Here is a 17901-nt window from a genome sequence, read left to right as displayed (position 1 = left end):
CACACACACACACACACACACACACACACACACACACACACACACACACACCCTAGCCGTGTAACCTTGGGCAAGTTACTTAACCCCCAAAAAAATATCTAACAGGATTAATAACTGGTTTCTGAACGGGTTCATGGGTTCCCCAGCCCTTTTCTACAATCTATCTGCATATCTTGTATCCCTTGTCAAAAAGGATACTAGAAGCCCTCCTAAGTTAAGAGACAATAACAAGGTAGTCAAAATTAACACCGAGGTGCTTCTTCCAGATATTCTCAAAAGACAGAAAAGGATAGTGAAAATAAGACAGCTTTAGGAAGAAATAGCTTAAGACCTTTCGTCTCACAGATGAAAGATTTCCAATAAAGGAATACATGTACAGACATGTACAGTCTAGAGGAAAAATTCTACTGTACAACTCATGTTACATAACAAAAACTGCATACTATTTCTTTGTACAAACTTTTATAAACAATGAAAATTTAAGGAAAGACTCCTCAAATATTGTTAAGTATAGGTTTGATCCTGGTTTCCATTTAACTGAAAATTTCTCCACAATTATCTCTGAACTTAGGAACAGGAAGTGATGACAAACTTCTAAAATAATTTATGGTTTACCTAATATTTATGTAATTTATACATTACACATTGTTGTAAACAAATAACCAGATCATGTAATTATCACAATAGCTATATTTACAGTACATATTACTATAAACAAATAACCATATCATATAATTATCACAATAGCTATATTTAGCCTACTAGTTTTATTAAAAGTTAAATGGTCCTTAAATAATGTATGACTTTCAATGAACATTATGCAACATCTGAAGATAGAGAGCAAGCCACACACTGAAAATTAAACAAGATCTTTTCTACCTGTCTTGCTTTATGAGTTGTATTAATGCCATGATTTCTTAGGCAGTTTATAGCTCTTGCATCTGGGGAACGCCCCACGTTCCAGTCAGAGACAGCACCACTGTCAGTGATCCACTGTAACACAAAACACAGGCATATGCATTTTGAACAAAGTTAAGGTACAGTACCTGCCTGGCAATATGATTCATGGTAATGCCATGTTTCTTCATGCAAGACTGCCCTCGATAATCAGGGGGGTTTCCTATTTCATATGTAGATGTTGCTGCACTGTCTATCCTCCACTACAGGGGAGAAAACAAAAACAAGAAAGTTTGACATATTCCTTCCCCAAAAGATGGATCGTATGGGATGACCAATGGAAAATAATGAAAGGTACTAGTAACAAACTTACCTTATCTGAAATATTTTGCTCAGCTACAAGTTTCCTAAAAACTGCTTCTGCTATAGGTGAGCGACAAATATTACCTTCAAAAACAAAAGGACAGAATGAAAAATATTTGGAGGTGTATTAAATCTAAGCAGCCCTTGCTACTACTATTCCTTAAAAAGAATTCGTGAGAACCAGGTTACAAAGATGAATAAGGGTCATTGTGAGGTTTAAACAAGACAAGTATGTAAAGCATTTTGCAAAGTTTATAGAGGTACATATGAATGCCTACTGTTATCTTTCCATTCCAAAACAGCTTTAACTGGAGACTACTCTTCTCAGAATTGTAGAGACCTGTAGTGATCACTTAGGGTAGCAGATCTCCAACTTCCTGGTTTCCCAATACTTTTACACTCTTAAAAATTACTGAAGAAAGAAATCAGAGGTACTCAGTGGCAGAGCAAAGACTAGAACCCACCTCTCTTCATTCCTAATCTAGTGATCACTTCACTGTACCACACTAATCCATGACTATCATTAAATACCACAATGACCCTGGAATATCCTACACTTACATGCTATTGACTGGGTTTTTTACTACAAATCCACCCACATTTTTTGACCCATAATTAACATTAGAAAATCAACAATAAGTACTTTAGGATTTATAAATTCCTTGCCCCATCCCTCACCAAAGAAACATTTATAGTTATCCTCAGTGTTCCTTCCAGGTTTCAAGTGTGTATAATCTACACCAATTTACTCTGGTTCTCATTTTTGATGATTAAATGAAATGGAATTTTATTTTGCTTTGCAAATGCCCACTCTTCTTCAAAGAAGTACTTCTCAGACTAGTACTCAGTCTATATTTAAAACTCTCCCCACTTTTTAGAGTAGTTTTCAAACTGTTGAGTGTTGCCCCCTAGGGAAGAGGGGCTGTACAGCATCTTGTTGAGTGGGGGGGAAGGAAGAAAGAAGGATGGGTACAAATAAGGTATCAAAAGTACTTGATAGGTACTGCTAAATAGCCTACAAATGTAGAGATGTTTTAAAATAAATAAAGTTCAAATAAAAAGTTTAAATAAGCAAGATTAATACAGTGAACTAACTCCAACAACAGTGAATGCAACAGTTTAAACCATTATGTGTGCTATGAATTTTGAACTTATGCATGATGGTGAAATCTGCCATAAATTGGTATCTGTGGCTTGCTGAATGTGAAGCAGATAAATTCAAAATTACAAGCTCTGTGTGGAACAGAAAAGTCCCAGAATCACAGGATCATGAGCTTGAGCTTTAAGGAAACTTTGAAGTCACCTAGTCCAATACCAGCATTTTACAGATAAGTGAACTGAAGCTCAGGCAGGTTAAATGACTGGCTCAAGGTCATGCTGCTACTAAATTGCAGGAATAAGAATACAATACACTGCCCCGATTCAAAATCCAGCATCCTTTCCATCACTGCATTAGTCTACTACTTCATATCTGTTATATCCCTTAATCTCAAGCATTTTGTTAAGTTATCTATAACAAGTAAGCTGGTTTTAAAAAATAACTGCTATAATTTAAGAATGATTATAATCATCTGAAAATGCCAATAACTACATTTAAAGCAATAATTACTGATAATTTCTTTTCTTTTTTTTTTTTCATTTTTAGAGGGGCAAAGGCTAGGCAATTAGGGTTAAGTGACTTGCCCAAGGACACAGGGCTAGTAAGTGTTAAGTGTCTGAGGTCAAATTTGAACTCAGGTCCTCCTGACTCCAGGGCCAGTGCTCTATTCACAGCACTACCTAGCCACCCTGATAATGATTTTAATAAACTGAATTGTCAAATTTTTAGTGCTCTTAAGTTTTTGAAAAGTGAAATAATATTCTTTTGTCATGAACAAATACATAATGGGTCTAAAGGGTAAGAAAAACACTAAGTAGCTAAAGATGGTACAAGCAAAGACAGGAGACTCAATTTGAATAACTGAAAATGCAGAACAGTCCATTATGTTTATCATTGGTATTAATAAGTACTATTATAGGGGCGTCCAGGTGGCGCAATGAGTAAGAGCAACGGCCCCAGAGTCGGGAGACCTTGGATCGAATCTGGACTCAGATACTTGGCACCACACCCAGAAATAACTGGCTGTGTAACCTTGAGCAAGTTACTTAACCCCAATTGCTTAAAATAAAATAAAATAAGTACTATTACTGAGAAAGAAGACTTATTTACTTTGTATAAATGTTTTAGCTGCAGATAGCATGAAACCTAATAAATTGAAATGAAATCTTAATTGGCTACATGCAAAATATATTGCCAAGTGAAGAATTTGAAATAAAATTTGATTAATTTTTGTAAAAGCAAACTTTTTCCTAAACCATTTCTGTGACAGCAAAAGGTCTGTCTGCCTGTATCAGACTACAAATTGCATAATATGGCAAAAGGCTGAATTTAACAGAAAAACTGGTGTCACCTAAAGTTACTGATAATGAACTAAATGATGTTTTTCAAATCATATAGCAAAGAAGCTTTTCGTAGCTCCCTATGTAGATAATATGGTAGGAAGGAGAACTGTGCAACTGTCTGAAGATTTTTGTTATCTGAAAATACAAAATCCCTTACAATTTTATACAAGAACTAGATGGAAGCAACAGATGTAGTTAATTATTGAGTATGTGAGTGAGACAGTGTGTGTGTGTGTGTGTGTGTGTGTGTGTGTACATATGTATTATTGAAATTAATGCTTGGGAAGATTGGGTGCTTTCCAAAATTAGTAATGACAATGTCACATATAAAGAAAAATTCTACAAATTCCACAAAATTCTACAAAATGAATTTTAAAAATGAAAACAATATAATAGAACTCTACTGGACTCAGGAAATTTGTACATCCTGCATGTTATTTCAAATAATCATTTATATGGAGAACTGTTTTCCAAAATGTTAGAATATTCAACTATATAAAAAGTCCATTAAAATGAAAGCTTTTTGCACAATCACGTAATCATGTGAGGTACAAGAGACAGATCACCGGGCAATTCTAGTACTGTAAAAAGACACTGGTTTGACACTGGCTTCTCTTGAAGTATTAAAAAGATGTTTGAGATAAAGAGAACTGCCATTATGGGTGCAAGCTTTTTTAAAAATGTAAACAAATTTCTTTTGTCACACAAATTTCCTTATGAAATTTGTGTCTAGTGGTTATTTCTGGAAAAACTAAGAACTATAGAAATAAATTTACCACTCCTGCAAATAAATACAAATAAAGATCTGCTTATTAATCATCTGATTGGTTCTTCACAACTTTTTTTTAAAGAGCTAGGTATCTATTAGCAAATATGAACAAATAAAAAAACACATATATGCTACTGACAAATGATACATGTGATCTTATGCTCTCTAAACAAGTATAGATCAAAGGCTTGTCAAATGATAGTATGTTGTAACAAGCACTTGATCCTAAAAATCATTTTATGTTTTGCCTTCTAGTAAAAGCAAAAATAATTCTGCTATTTCTTCATAACATGTTATTTGTATACAATAGGGTTTTCTTTCTTCTCTAGCTACTACAAAGACAAATTATTAGTCTCAATTTGTGGTTGAAAAAAGAATTACAAGCAGTAATTTCATCAAGAACACCAGGTGTTGAGAAATGTTTTACAGAAAAACGAGAGAGAAAACTATAAAGAGAAAACTATAATAATATAATGAGAAAACTATAAAGGATTTTAATCAATAAACCTTTATGTAAATTGTTTTTGTTTTGTCTTAATGTTCTAATATAAAAACTAATAAATTCTTAGTGTTATCTGAATTAAAATAAATACTAGAAATTATTTGTAGACTTTTTTTAAAGGAACGCATCGCCATACAAAATTTGGAAACTACCATATAAGAATCTGTCACAACTGAAGGGAAGCACTAATGAGAAAAAGAAAGCTCAAAACATGTAAGTAGATTTTTAACAAGTATTTGACAGTTTCAGTAATAAATTTTCCTTTTAAACTGAACAGATTTTGTATTACTAACACCTTCATCTCCAGGGATATAGTTTGGGTTGCTATGTGAACATACACTATTTCTTCAACTTTCCAGCAGCAACAGATTTTTCATCAACATTTCATTCTGATTCTCTTGAGAATTTGAGCAAATAAACTAAGCTTTGGTTAGTGGAATGTATTAAGATAACTGGGATGCAGGGCGGCCAGGTGGCTCAGTGAGTAAGACCACCAGCCCCAGAGTCGGGATGACCTGGGATTGAATCAGGGCTCAGATACTTAGGACCACACCCAGAAATAACTGGCCTTGTAACCTTGAGCAAGTTACTTAACCCCAACTGCTTTAAAAAAAAAAGATAACTGGTATACATTACAAAGAGTTATGAACTCAGTCATTTAAAAATTAATTTTAAATTTGTTTTGCAGATATATTATTTAATATCTAAAGATAATATTTATTTTCTCCCCAAAGCTTACTGACCTACTATTAGGCAACTTTTACTATTTTTCCTCAACTTTCTCCCCACAAATTTTAAATTACATAACTCTCAGATATCATGATTGTACTAAATTAAAATCATACTTCATACTATAACACAGAATAAACTCCAAATGGATAAATGGCTTAGATATAAAAAGGTCACACCATAAACAAATTAGAGAATCAAGGAAGAAATAACCTTTTCAGATCTATGGAAAGGAAAAGAGTTCATGATCAAATAAGGGGATAAAAATGGACAACTTTGATCACACAAAATAAAAAAGTTTTGCACAAACAAATGCAATGCTGCCAAGATTAAAAGAAGACTATTCAACTAGGGAAAAAAAATGAAACTTTACTGATAAAGGTCTCATTTCTAATTTATACAAGAAAAAAGTGATTTTACATGACTAATTTTTCCAAATAGCTAAGCATTTGCTGTTTGCTGCTTTAAGCAAAGGTTTTTTTTCTTTATTTTCACTATTACTGATGGAAATCTTTCAAAAATGTTTTACACTCCTCCTTGCCATCTTTACTAGAACAGTGATTTTGCACAAAATTGGTATCCAATAAGTGTTCGTTTATTTAATGAATAATTTAACTATGATGACTAAATCATAGTTCATTATGTTCCAGTATCTGATGCTCACAAGGACTTGAAGCATACAGGAGGGAAGTTTAGGGAACTCAAGATCAGACTCAATTCAACATTTATTAAGTGCCTACTGAATACAAAGTACCATGCACTGTGTAGAAGGAGATATAATATTCAGACATAAGACCAAGGTTTTTGCCTTCACGAAGCTTACAAGTATAGTGAAAAGCTCTAAACTTTTTTGGTCAGGCACTCAAGTTTTTGAGCATATACAATGTATATACAAATACTTATTTATATGCTAATATTAAAATACTAATAATTATATACTTTTTTAAAAACATATCTATTATCAACCAAGTTGTCTAGTATAAGTAAGCAATAAATTTTGGGGGCAATAAATCCATTTTCAATACTAACACTCATCAATCTACCCAACAACTTATCTTACCTATCCCATAGATTTGTTTGTGAGCAAAATGCTCCATATAGTTAAAAGTGACAAGAATATTCATGGACTGGTGAGCCCATCAGTATGGGATCCTTTAATAATTGCAGGTCAAAATCATCCATGCCTTCTCTGTGCAATTCTTATCCCTATGGTTCCATAAATTCCACAAGTTCTACCTGACAAACTAGGGGCCTTCTAGGTCTTTTATTTCATGATTACTGGTGTAAATTATATTTTTCATTCTTTATTCTTCATACAAAGATCAGATTTGGGGCTGAAAAGGACTTTCAACAAGTTCATGGGGTCTAACCCCTTCATTTTACAGATGAGGAAACTGAGGCCCAGAGAGTTTAAGTGATTTGCCCAAGGTCACATAGCTAATAAGTAGAGGAGTCAGGATTAAATATGGATCCTTTGATTACATAACAGTAAGTATTTGGACTATATCATGCCTCCATGAATACCTCTGATTCCCTGTTGGTAATAACCCTGTTGCTCAGATGTGATACAGTATTTTGCAACTCTTTAATTTTGTGTATTACCCACAAAATTGCTTATTATAATAAATTGCACCCCAATGCCTTTGCATAAGTTATCCATACGGGGCGGCGAGGTAGCACAGCGAGTAAGAGCACCGGTTCCAGTGTTGAGAAGACCTGGAGATCGAATCCCAGGCTCAGACACTTAGCACCCACCCAGAAACACCTGGCCGTGTAACCTTGAGCAAGTTACTTAACCCCAATTGCTTAGGGGCGGCCAGGTGGCTCAGTGAGTAAGAGCACCGGCTCCAGCGTTGGGATGACCTGGATCGAATCCTGGGCTCGGATACTCAGCACCACACCCAGAAATAACTGGCCATGCAACCTTGAGCAAGTTACTTAACCCTGATTGCTTAAAAATAAATAAATAAGTTATCCATACCCTGGATACTCTGTCCTTAGAGTTGCCTCTTAGAATCTCAAGCTCCTTTCCAGGCTCAGGTCAAGTGTCACCTCCTCTATGAAGCACTTTCAGATTCCTCCAGCTCTTAATATTCTCCTCTTCACCAGTTTTTCCAGTAAAACAAAAGTTCTTTGAGGTTAGGGCCTATTTTATCTTCAGCTCTAGAGCATGGATCCTTAACCATTTTTCTGGACCTCTTCTCAAGATGTTTTAAAATGCACATAATACATGCAATTACAAAGAAAAACAATTGTAACTGAAATAGTTACCCAAAAAAAATTTTTTTTAAACTAGTTCAAATTCCAGGACTCCTGTCCTAAGAGGCAGCTAGGTGGCACAGTGAATAGAGCACTCACCCTGGAGTCAGCAGGACCTGAGTTCAAATCTAGCATCAGACACTTAACACTTCTGGGCAAGTCGCTTAACCCCAATTGCCTGCCCTCCCCCCTCCAAAAAAAAAAAACAAACCCTCCTGTCCTGTAGCATAGTACAGTGTCTGACATATAGTAGGCATTTTAAAATGTAAGTTGAATTGAACATATCACTAGAAGTTTTGTACCTCTTCCAAATTCTAATAGAGAGCAAGGTACAAAGCAAGGTATTACATTAAAGATTTGTTGAATGAATGAATTACAAGTAGAGGAAAGGACTACTGCATTGCATTATTTATTATCACCTATGAATATGGATTATGTGGGAGATTAACTCACATCATGTGGAAGCAGTCTGATATCTTATAAAGCCATAAAGATAAAACTATGGAGAGATATTAAGTTTTTCTCCTAGAAGTTGACACACTTACTGCTTTTTGACATTACCTTTAAAGAAAAACTGCAAGAAATCCCCAAAGTATCTGAAATTCAATTGACAAAACTAAAAGTAAATATTTGGGTTGCCCCAAGTAAGCAGTGACATTTCTATTCCTGTCATGTAATATACTATTGTACAATTTTTAGTATAAACCAGTCAATAGTTCCCAAACTAACTGTAATGTGTAATTGGTGTTGATAGTAACTTTTTAGTGAATTAAACTGATAATTATTTCTGTCTTAGAATAAGGGTTTATTCACATATACCATCTTCCCAAAAACAGAAAAATAGCATTATAGGAGTGGAATAAGTTTATTTAAATGTGTAGACCCCAAAAACACTGTAAAGCAGATTTCTTAACTTGGGGGTCCATGAAAAACTTTGTGTCTTCGTATAGATGTCTGAGGAGTCCATAGGCTTCAATAGGTTGCCAAAAGGGTTAAAGACCCCAAAAGGATAAGGATTCCTGCACTAAAGAACCTTCCAATGTAGAAATGAAATTATATTATGAAAAAGATCAATGCCCTGGTTTGAAAACTTTTCACCTGAAATTGAGTTTTTGAAAAATTTAATACAACTAACAATGTATTATATAATACTTTAGCTTTCATCAGGGTAACATCTCTGAAGACTTCCTAAACAGGTGAACAGTGTAGATTTCAAGTTGACAAATATCAGCTTGAAAGGACTAGGTCCAAGACCTGGTTCTGCTACAGAATACTGATGACCTTGACCAAGTTAATTAACTACTCTGAACCTCCAGGCTCCCCAGTACTCTGTCCTAAGCCCTATTATTTTCCCTTTATACTACCTCACTTGTTGAAATATTAGCTCCCATGAGTGGAAATGATGCCCAAATCTCTATGTCCAGCCCAGTCTCTCTACTGAGCACTTTTTATATGACAATTCCATAGGCATTGTGAACTCCACTAGTTCAAAAATAACTCATTATCTACAACCCCCCACCCCCCGGGGCCAATCCTTCTCTCTTCAAACTTACCTATCACTGTCCAGGGCAAAACTATCCTTCTAGTCACCCACACTTAGAATTTTGGTGTCATCCAAACTCTTCAGTCCCCCCCCCCACAATAGTCAAATCTTTTTTCTTTCTTGATAATATCTCTTGAATATATCCTCAACTTTTTAATCTCATTCACCCTACATATCTAATCTGTTGCTAAATAGTCTTCTTTCTATCTTGATATCTATTTATCTCTGCTCTTACAGTCACTTCCCTACCTCTCAGGCTATCATGACTCCTAGTCTGGCCTATTTTAAGAGCTTTTAAGTTGGTTTCCCTGCCTCAAGTCTCTTCTAATTTCAAACCATCTTCGCCAGAGATTTTCCTAAATGTCTTGGGAAAATCATCCTCTTCATCCTCCTCTACCACAAACACACTCAATAACACCAGCCACTCCTTATTACCCCCAGGATCAAGTATGTCTTCTATTTGGTATTTAAAGTGCTTCACAACTCGACCCCTTTTTACCTTTCCAGCCTTATGACACTTTTATTCCCTTTCATGGGGAGAACCATGTTTTATGATTTCAGTCACACTCCCATAACCCTATGTCTGTGCCACTGCACTGGCTGGCCTCCACGAATGGAATGCTTTCTCCTCACCTCTGAGTGGTTTGTCTGACTTCAACTCATAGGAACACTTTCCACAGGAGGCCTTTCCTGATCCTCCCACTGGCTAGTCAGCTAGTGCCTTCCCATCTTTGATTACCTTCATCCTCTCTCATATATACTCTCATATGGATGTATGTGTTAATCTGTACATGTGTACACATCTACATATATGTACACAGGTGTGTGTATACACACAAATATATTTATGTTTGATGAATTTTTGCAAACTGGAAGAGCAATACAGTAGTGTAAATAGGTTCAAGTCTTGGTTCTCCTATGGAGTAAATGTATGAATCTGACCAACTTAATCGACTTCTTTGAAATTTTAGTGTCCTTATACTTAAGATGGGCTTTTTCTTATTTGTAAAACCTATCTCACAGGCTAATATGAAGGAAACATATTATAAAATACTATGTTCTTCAGACACTCTTTTTATGTACTTCAAAATGCTCTGAATCGATACTCTCACCATTTTCCTGAGATGGTTTAGTGCATAAATTCACCTCTGTACTTCAAAATAAGAAAGTGGGAAGAATCCCAAACCAAAGATATCTCTGTAGTTTTGGAGAATTAAGTAACAGCTGCTTTTTTTAGATTGGCATTTATCTTACACAAACAGAAGAACATGTAATATTCTTGCCAGAGTAAAGTACTCGCTTAAAGTACCAGTTATAATACACTCAGGTGAACTAAATGATTTAATCAGTAACCTTAATCTTTAAAATAGTAACAACTTGATTAACATCTTACCTACCACCCTCTGGCTCTATTTCTGTATGAGATGCCCTAAAGAGTCCTTCGAATTTTTTTAAGGGCCCAAAGCACGCTGACATAAGAGACAAGAGTTATTATTTAGCAATAACCAGAGTAAGGCAAGAAAAAAAGAGAGAAAATAAAATATCTTGCCATGGTAATAGGAAAGCTTTTTCTTTTTCTATGGGGAAAAAATCACAATGGATTTGAAATCAGGCTGACCCAGATTGCAATAATTCTACTTTAGACATAGACTCATCAAAAATTCATTTAGTGACAACTGCAAGGTACATGGGGAAGGTGAAGAACACATACAAGTGCTGAGATAAGTAAATACAAAATATATGAGTACAATCAAGAAAGGAAACATGCTAAACTACTGAAATAATGAAAGATCTATGTAACTCCTCTTTGAAGGAAGGTGGTTTCTTAAATGGAGATGAAGATGGAGCTTATCACAAATATACTTATTCACCTGTTAAAATATTTGTCAAGGTAGCAATTGGAATGCCTTGTACAGGGAAAAGTAAGCTAGTTTGCCTAAGCGAGAAAGGGGGCAAATGGGAGGTAGGAAGGGAAAGATGGGAAAGAAGGAAATAGGGAGAGTGAGGAATAAGACAGAAAAATAATATGAAATAAGACAGAACAGGCATATAGGATGAGGGAGGGCTTTAGCTGCCATGCTGAGAATTTATGTTCACCCTTGGGCAATAGAGAAATTGAAGATTTTTCAGTAGGGTAGTGGCAGGCATGGTCAGATCTGTGTTGGTTCGTTGAATTATCTCTGGGCCTCTTTCCTCATCTGTAAAGTGAGACGACTACCTTTGAGGATCTAAATCAAGCAATGGAAGTTAAGTTGCAGCCTAAAAAAACACCATACAGATGCCGGTTGCAGTAAATATAACCAAGATAACGTTCAGCAGTTAGAAGAGGGAAGGAGTGAGGATCACTGAGAAGGGTAAGGAGTCGGAACAAGTGGGGGATGAGGGAGCAGCGACAGAAAGCCCCTAAGGACAGGGAGAAGGTGGGGAGGGGGTGGCGGCGCCGGGGTATCCCTCTCCAAGTCTATTTCTCGGACCCCAAGAGTCCAGGACACGGAGGTCTCAGAGCCACTTTCCTATTCATCCAGCAGAACCCAAAGATGGAGTGGGAAGAGGTGGGGATAGAGCGGCAGCACTTTCTTACCCAGACACACGAACAGCACAGACCTCGTTCCCTCTGCGGCCATTTTTAATTTCCTACTGCAGGACTTCCTGACTTCCGGTCCACTAAACGGAACCGGCGCAGGGATACAGAGCATGCGCAGTGCGTAGTAGTGGGGCCGCGTTGGCAGGCTCCGCCCCGGTGGAGGCGCCAAGGTTGCCCATTGGTCTGGGTTTGCCCTCCTTGCCCGGGGACAATGCGAGAGGGAAAGGAAGGCTCGTCCTACTCCCTCCGCCCCACCTCCCCGCCCTGCACTGGGAATCTCTTCTAACTCATCTGCACCTCCGGTTTACCCCCTCTCTGCCAGGTGCTATCCCTGTCCAGGTGTAGGAGCTCATCTTCCCTGGACCTCCTCAGGGCAAGATGTCCAGGGAAGCTAGGAGCCCCTGTGTGCAATCTATGTTTGCCTAGACATAGTGAAAGGGGGGAGTGCACCCAGGAGACTGAGCATATGGGGGGGCGTTCCCCCTTAGTTTAGAACCTGGCTCTCAAGCATTACCTCATCACTGGACAGAAACTGCTCTCTCTAAAGTTACCAGTTAATTGTGCTTTGGGCCTGAATAAAGCACCTACTTGTGTGTCAGGCACTGTGCTAGGCTTTGGGGTTACAAAAACAGTTTAAAGACAGCTCCTGCCCTCAAGGAGTTTACAATCTACTGGGAAATGTCTTTTTAAAAAATGGTATGATGTCTTTTGATTCCTACACTGGATTCAAGTGAAGCAGAGTTGCACAGTCCTTGCCCTCATTCTCCTCCAGTTATCACAGGCCATCGATTGGACAGAGTCTTATCTGTATGACTCAGGATGCAGTGGATGACCTTGGCATCATCAGTATCTACCCAAGCTCTAAGAGCCCCTGAAGTGTCTGCTTCAGCTGCCTTCATGGCCCTTGGAACAAGCTGTTCTCATCTGCCCATTCCATCTGGGGAAATCTTCACATGCTTAAGGTAGACACCCCTCTAACTCACCAAAGAGACCTCTTGGTTACCCTGTACCTGGTTTAACCAGTCTGCCAAAAAGGTGCATGCTATAGCTTCTAGGAGACACAGATGAGAGTTGGGTGGATCAGGTGGATGCCAAAGGTGAAAAGCAGCCCTGAAAAGAGTTCTGCAGCCCTCATACTACAGGCATTAGTCTTCCCTGAACACACCTTACGCCCCAGTGAGAGAGAGGACTGGCAAACAAATATATACAAACAGAATATATACAGGACCAATAGTTAAAGGACAGAAAGCACCAGAATTAAAAGGAGTGGGAGCAGCCAGGTTATAAAGGTCTTTGAATAGGACAAACAGAATTTTCTATTTGGTGACTGGGAGTAATTGCAGTTTCTGGAGGAAAACGACATGGTGGGACCAATAGTTTAGGAAAATCACTTTGGCAGCTAAATAGAAGATAGACTGAAGTAGGCAGAGACTTGTGGCAGAAAGACCAACAGACAGGACATTTCAGTAGTGTAAGGGTGAGGAGATTAGGGCCTGCACCTGAAGAGGGTACCCACTAAGAGGGTAACTCTGGAGACCCCAAAATACCAACACGCCGGGTCCGGACGAATGAATTCTACTTGAATCTTTTCAGCCAAAGAAAAGTAAAATTTATTAAAAGTTTGCTTACATTAGACACAGAGTAATTCTGTGCAAGAAAAGTCTATGGAGTTCTCACTCTTCCACGGCACTCTCCCTATTCTATGACATTCTATGGCACTCTCCAACCACATAGTGTGAGATGGGGTCTTATATACAGAAGATTGTGGAAGGAATCTAGGGGTGGTCTAGAGGAGGAGTTTGGGGAGGGTCTTGAGGAGGAGTTAATGAGGTCAATGAGTGATTAAGGGTGGGAAGCCACCTGAAGACTACAGACAATGGTGGCCTAGGCCAGTTCAAAGGTGGATTGATATTTTGATAGGTGGGAATTCTAGTAACAGAGGTTGGGAAGTCTAGTAACAGAGGCTTGGGCTCAGCCACAATGTAAGGCTTATTGCCTCATGCAAATGCCTCATCAAATGGGATGATTTAATCAAGAGTCCAAGGGAGGTTTCCAGAGCCTGTACCTCAAGGACTCAAGGAGAGCTAGAGGGGACTCCCAGAGCCCATACCTCCTCACACCAAGGTGGTAGAAGTAAAGTAGGAGAAGGGGAAAGATATTGAGTTCAGTTTGCTAGATATCTAATTCAAGATGTTTGAAAGGAGATGAAAGGTTGGAGGTCAGGAGAGAGGTTAGGGCAGGATATATAGATCTGAGAATCATTAGCATTGGAATTATTAAGTCCATGGGAGCTGATGAAGTCACCAAATGTGTAGAGGGAAAAGAGAAAAGGACCTAGGACAGATCCATGTGGTTAATAAGAATCACCTGAATAAGTATACAACAAAGGAAACTGAGGATTGAACTGATAGTTGGAGAACCAGGAGAGAGGAGTGTTCCAAAAACCTAGAAAGACAAAAGTATTAAAGAGGAGGATCAATAGTGTGAAAGGCTACAGAGAGGTCAAGAAGAGAAAAGGCCATTGGATTTGGTAATTAAGAGAATAATTAGTAACTGGAGAGAACAGTTTGGGTAGAAGTGTTGAAGTTTGGGGTTGAGAGGTGGTCAGGACCCCAAAAATACCAATACACTGGGTCCTGCCAAATGAATTCAACTCAAGCATTCTCTCAGCCAAAAATAGAGCAAAGTTTATTAAAGATTCACCATATTGGGTAGACTCTTAAGGAGTCAAAGCATTTGTGATACTTGTATTGAAAAGGAGGCAAGAACAATATGACACAAACTGAGTCTGAGCTAAATTGAATCTGAGCCACTTCATGGAGGCAAGATGGATCTTATATACAGAAAGACTGTAGGAGGGATCTAGGAGTGGTCTAGTAGTTGGGGAAGGGCAAGTGTTGAGGAGAAGTCTAGGGAGGATCTTGATGGGACTGAGGTCAGACTCCAAGAACCAAGAGAATGGGATTTTGATGGAATCAAGGGTAGGAAAAGCCAGAGGTAACAGACAATGGCTGCTTAGGCTAGTTTAAGGGTAACAGATTGTCATAGTGATAATGGAAAGCTTATGGCCTCTAGGAAATGCTGGATCAAGTGGGAAGATTCAAGAGAGTTCCCAGAGCCTAAACTCATCAGAATGATGAGGTCAGAGGAGAGTGAGAGGAAAGAAAGTGTAGGCATCATCTGTAGACTAGTTTCTCAAAAGAGTTTAGCCACACAGGGCAAAAAAGATATCAGTGATAGTTACCAAAGATGGAATGATCAAGTGATATTTAATGCTCTCCCTGCCTCAGGTTTCTCCCCATTTCAGTTTATCTTCCACATAGCTGCCAAACCAATTTCCCTTAAGCACATATGATCCAGGTTTGTCTGGGTATGTCCAGTCACCCTTGAGGGCATTTAGATCATGTTCCAGATTAACTAACAAGGGAATCCTCTGAAGTGTGTTGGCAGCCTTTGATTGGCTATGTATCTTTAAAACTGGAGGTACTTTTTCACCTTCTTGATATGTCCAGAAAGTGAAGATCACAGTTGGCCAACAGCATGGATGCCATGAATTAAACCAATGAGAGAGGAAATGATGGGGGATAGGACCTGGACTCCTGTGAAGAGGTTACCCATAAAGAGGGTTAGGGTTGCTCTGGAGACCCCAAAATACCAACACACCAGGTCCTGCCGAATGAATTGGACTCAAGTCTTCTCAGCCAAAGAAAAGTAAAATGTATTAAAAGTTCACTTGCATTAGACACAGAGTAAGTCTGTGCTAATTCATTCTATGGCACTCTCACTATTATATGGAGTCTCACAAACATGAAGACAGGATGGGATCTTATATACAGAAGGGAGGAATCTAGGGGTGGTCTAGGGGAGGAGTTTGGGGAGGGTCTTCAGGAGGAGTTAATGAGGTCAATGAGTGATTAAGGGTGGGAAGTCGCTGGAGGCCACAGACAATGGTGGGCTAGGCCAGTTCAAGGGTGGATAGATATTTTGATAGGCTCAAGGGTGGGAAGTAGATGAACAACGGAGGGCTAGGCTAGTAACTAGGCAGAGTTAGTATTTAGCAGTTAGTAACTAAGCTAGAGGTCTGGGCCCAGCCACAACCTCATCAAATAAGACAATTTAATCAGAGTCCAAGGGAGGTTCCCAGAACCTGAACCTCAAGGACTCAAGGAGAGCTTGAGGGGGCTCCCAGAGCCCATACCTCATCACCTGGAAGGAAAAGACCTTGTCTTTGTTCCTGAACTTTCCCACACATTTCTACCTAGATAGTTAAGAATCCTTTTTTTTTTAAATTTTAAAGCAATTGGGGTTAAGTAACTTGCCCAAAGTTGCACAGTTAGCTGTTTGTGTGTGTGTGTGTGTGTGTGTGTGTGTGTGTGTGTGTGTGTTAAGTATCTGAGGCATAAACTGGAGTCCTCCTGACTCCTGGCCTCCAGTGCTCTTACTCACCGTGCCATCTATGCACCCCTTAATAATCCTTTTAACCGACCTTTCACTGTGGTTCTCTAGTCACTTAACTCCTTTCATTGTCTGCACCTGGACCATCCCAGGCTACTGGCCCACTCCTTAATCCCATTCAGATCTTTTCCTGTATATAAATAATAATAATCCCACAATCTTTTCTTGTATATAAGTACCAATCTTACCCCCATTAAATTGCTGCAGATTCCCTAAGATTCTCACCCTCTCCTACTGGTATCACAGTACTAGGAATCTTGCCCGTCTAACTGGTCTTATAATAAAATCTCAGTAGTCTGACTGAAAGAAGGCTTGAGAGGTTGAATTCTTTCCAGGCAGATCCCCCATGTACCCTTGCATTTTGGGGTTGGGGTTCCCAGTACCCAAAACTGCAAGAGGACTGACTTCTCTTAATCCCTATTTTCCCTTTGGGGCAGAGCCAGGAGGTGGGGGGGGAGTTGCTTCTGTATTTTTTGTCCTGTTTCAAGCCAGAAGTTATCCTTACAGGACCTGTGAATTCAAGCCATGGTGACCTTGGAAGTAGGAGGGATGCTGCAACCAAGTAGCTGGGAAGGGAAGCTCTGAGATTAGAGGGTGCCTGAGACTCAAGTCTGAGGAAGCTTGTTGATTAGACCTAGGACTGATCTGTAGAACCTGAGCTAATCTATGAACCTACTTCTCTTACCCTGCCCAGAGACTAAAGTAGTACAGGAGGGGAGGAGTATTATGCTTCCCAAGTGTTGGGGAGGATATTTGTATATTTGTGATTATACCTTTTGAATTAAATATTTCTGTGTAAAAGTTAGTCTCTTAGTAGCTATGTTGAGGTCAGGGAACTATAAAATGTAGAGCTTTTAGGTTGGGGGTGCTTGAGAACCCAAAATACCAACTCACCAGGTCCTACCAATTGAATTAGACCCAAGTTTTCTCTCAGCCAAAGAAAAACAAAGTTTATTAAAGGTTCTCCATAATGGGTAGACTCTTAAGAAGCCTTGTTATCTGTGATGCTTATACTGGACAAGCAGGCCAGAATAATCTAACACAGTGTGAATCTGTGATACATAGATAATTCAATGGCTATTCTCGTGGAGGCAAGATGGGGTCTTATATACAGAAAGGTTGTGGGAGGAATCTAGGGGTGGTCTAGAGGAGGAGTCAAATGAGGTTAGACTCCAGTAATGATATTGAAGGTGGGAAGTAGCTGGAGGCTACCTGGAAATAAGAGAGAATGGAGGGGTAGGCTAGTTTAAGGGTAACAGATTTGGGCATGGATATTTGGGGAGGATCAAGGGTGGGGCCTAGCTGGCCAATGGAGGGCTAGGCTAGTAACAGATTTGGGCAGAGCTGTAATGAAAGGC

The 17901-nt window shown here is 38.8% G+C and overlaps 2 protein-coding genes across 5 annotated transcripts in view; one reads left to right on the top strand and one right to left on the bottom strand.

The window, feature by feature from the left end:
• Window positions 1–16889, bottom strand: part of ACP1 (acid phosphatase 1) — a 32305-nt gene extending 15416 nt beyond the window's left edge. Inside the window, exons 1-4 of one of the 4 annotated variants that reach the window (XM_069108649.1) lie at window positions 16885–16889; window positions 12086–12143; window positions 1271–1344; window positions 880–993 (exon numbers count right to left, since the gene is read on the bottom strand). In XM_069108649.1, coding sequence (XP_068964750.1) covers window positions 880–993; window positions 1271–1344; window positions 12086–12128 — 231 coding nt within the window. In that variant the 5' untranslated portion in view covers window positions 12129–12143; window positions 16885–16889. Of the gene's footprint in view, window positions 1–879; window positions 994–1046; window positions 1161–1270; window positions 1345–12085; window positions 12144–16884 lie in introns of all 4 variants that reach the window. The other 3 variants (XM_069108650.1, XM_069108651.1, XM_069108648.1) reach the window with 3 other exon arrangements.
• SH3YL1 (SH3 and SYLF domain containing 1) overlaps window positions 11188–17901 on the top strand; it is a 69776-nt gene continuing 63062 nt past the window's right edge. The window contains exon 1 of the mRNA XM_069108642.1: window positions 11188–11200. The gene's annotated coding sequence lies outside the window, so the exon portion shown is untranslated. The remainder of the gene's footprint in view (window positions 11201–17901) is intronic.

Source organism: Petaurus breviceps, unplaced genomic scaffold (genome assembly GCF_028583685.1).
Source record: "Petaurus breviceps papuanus isolate PSGF00001 unplaced genomic scaffold, PetGlider_PUasm1.0 90416, whole genome shotgun sequence".
Lineage (NCBI taxonomy): Eukaryota > Metazoa > Chordata > Mammalia > Diprotodontia > Petauridae > Petaurus > Petaurus breviceps.
Note: the sequence above shows the minus strand (reverse complement) of the source record. Positions and strands in the feature narration are given on the sequence as shown.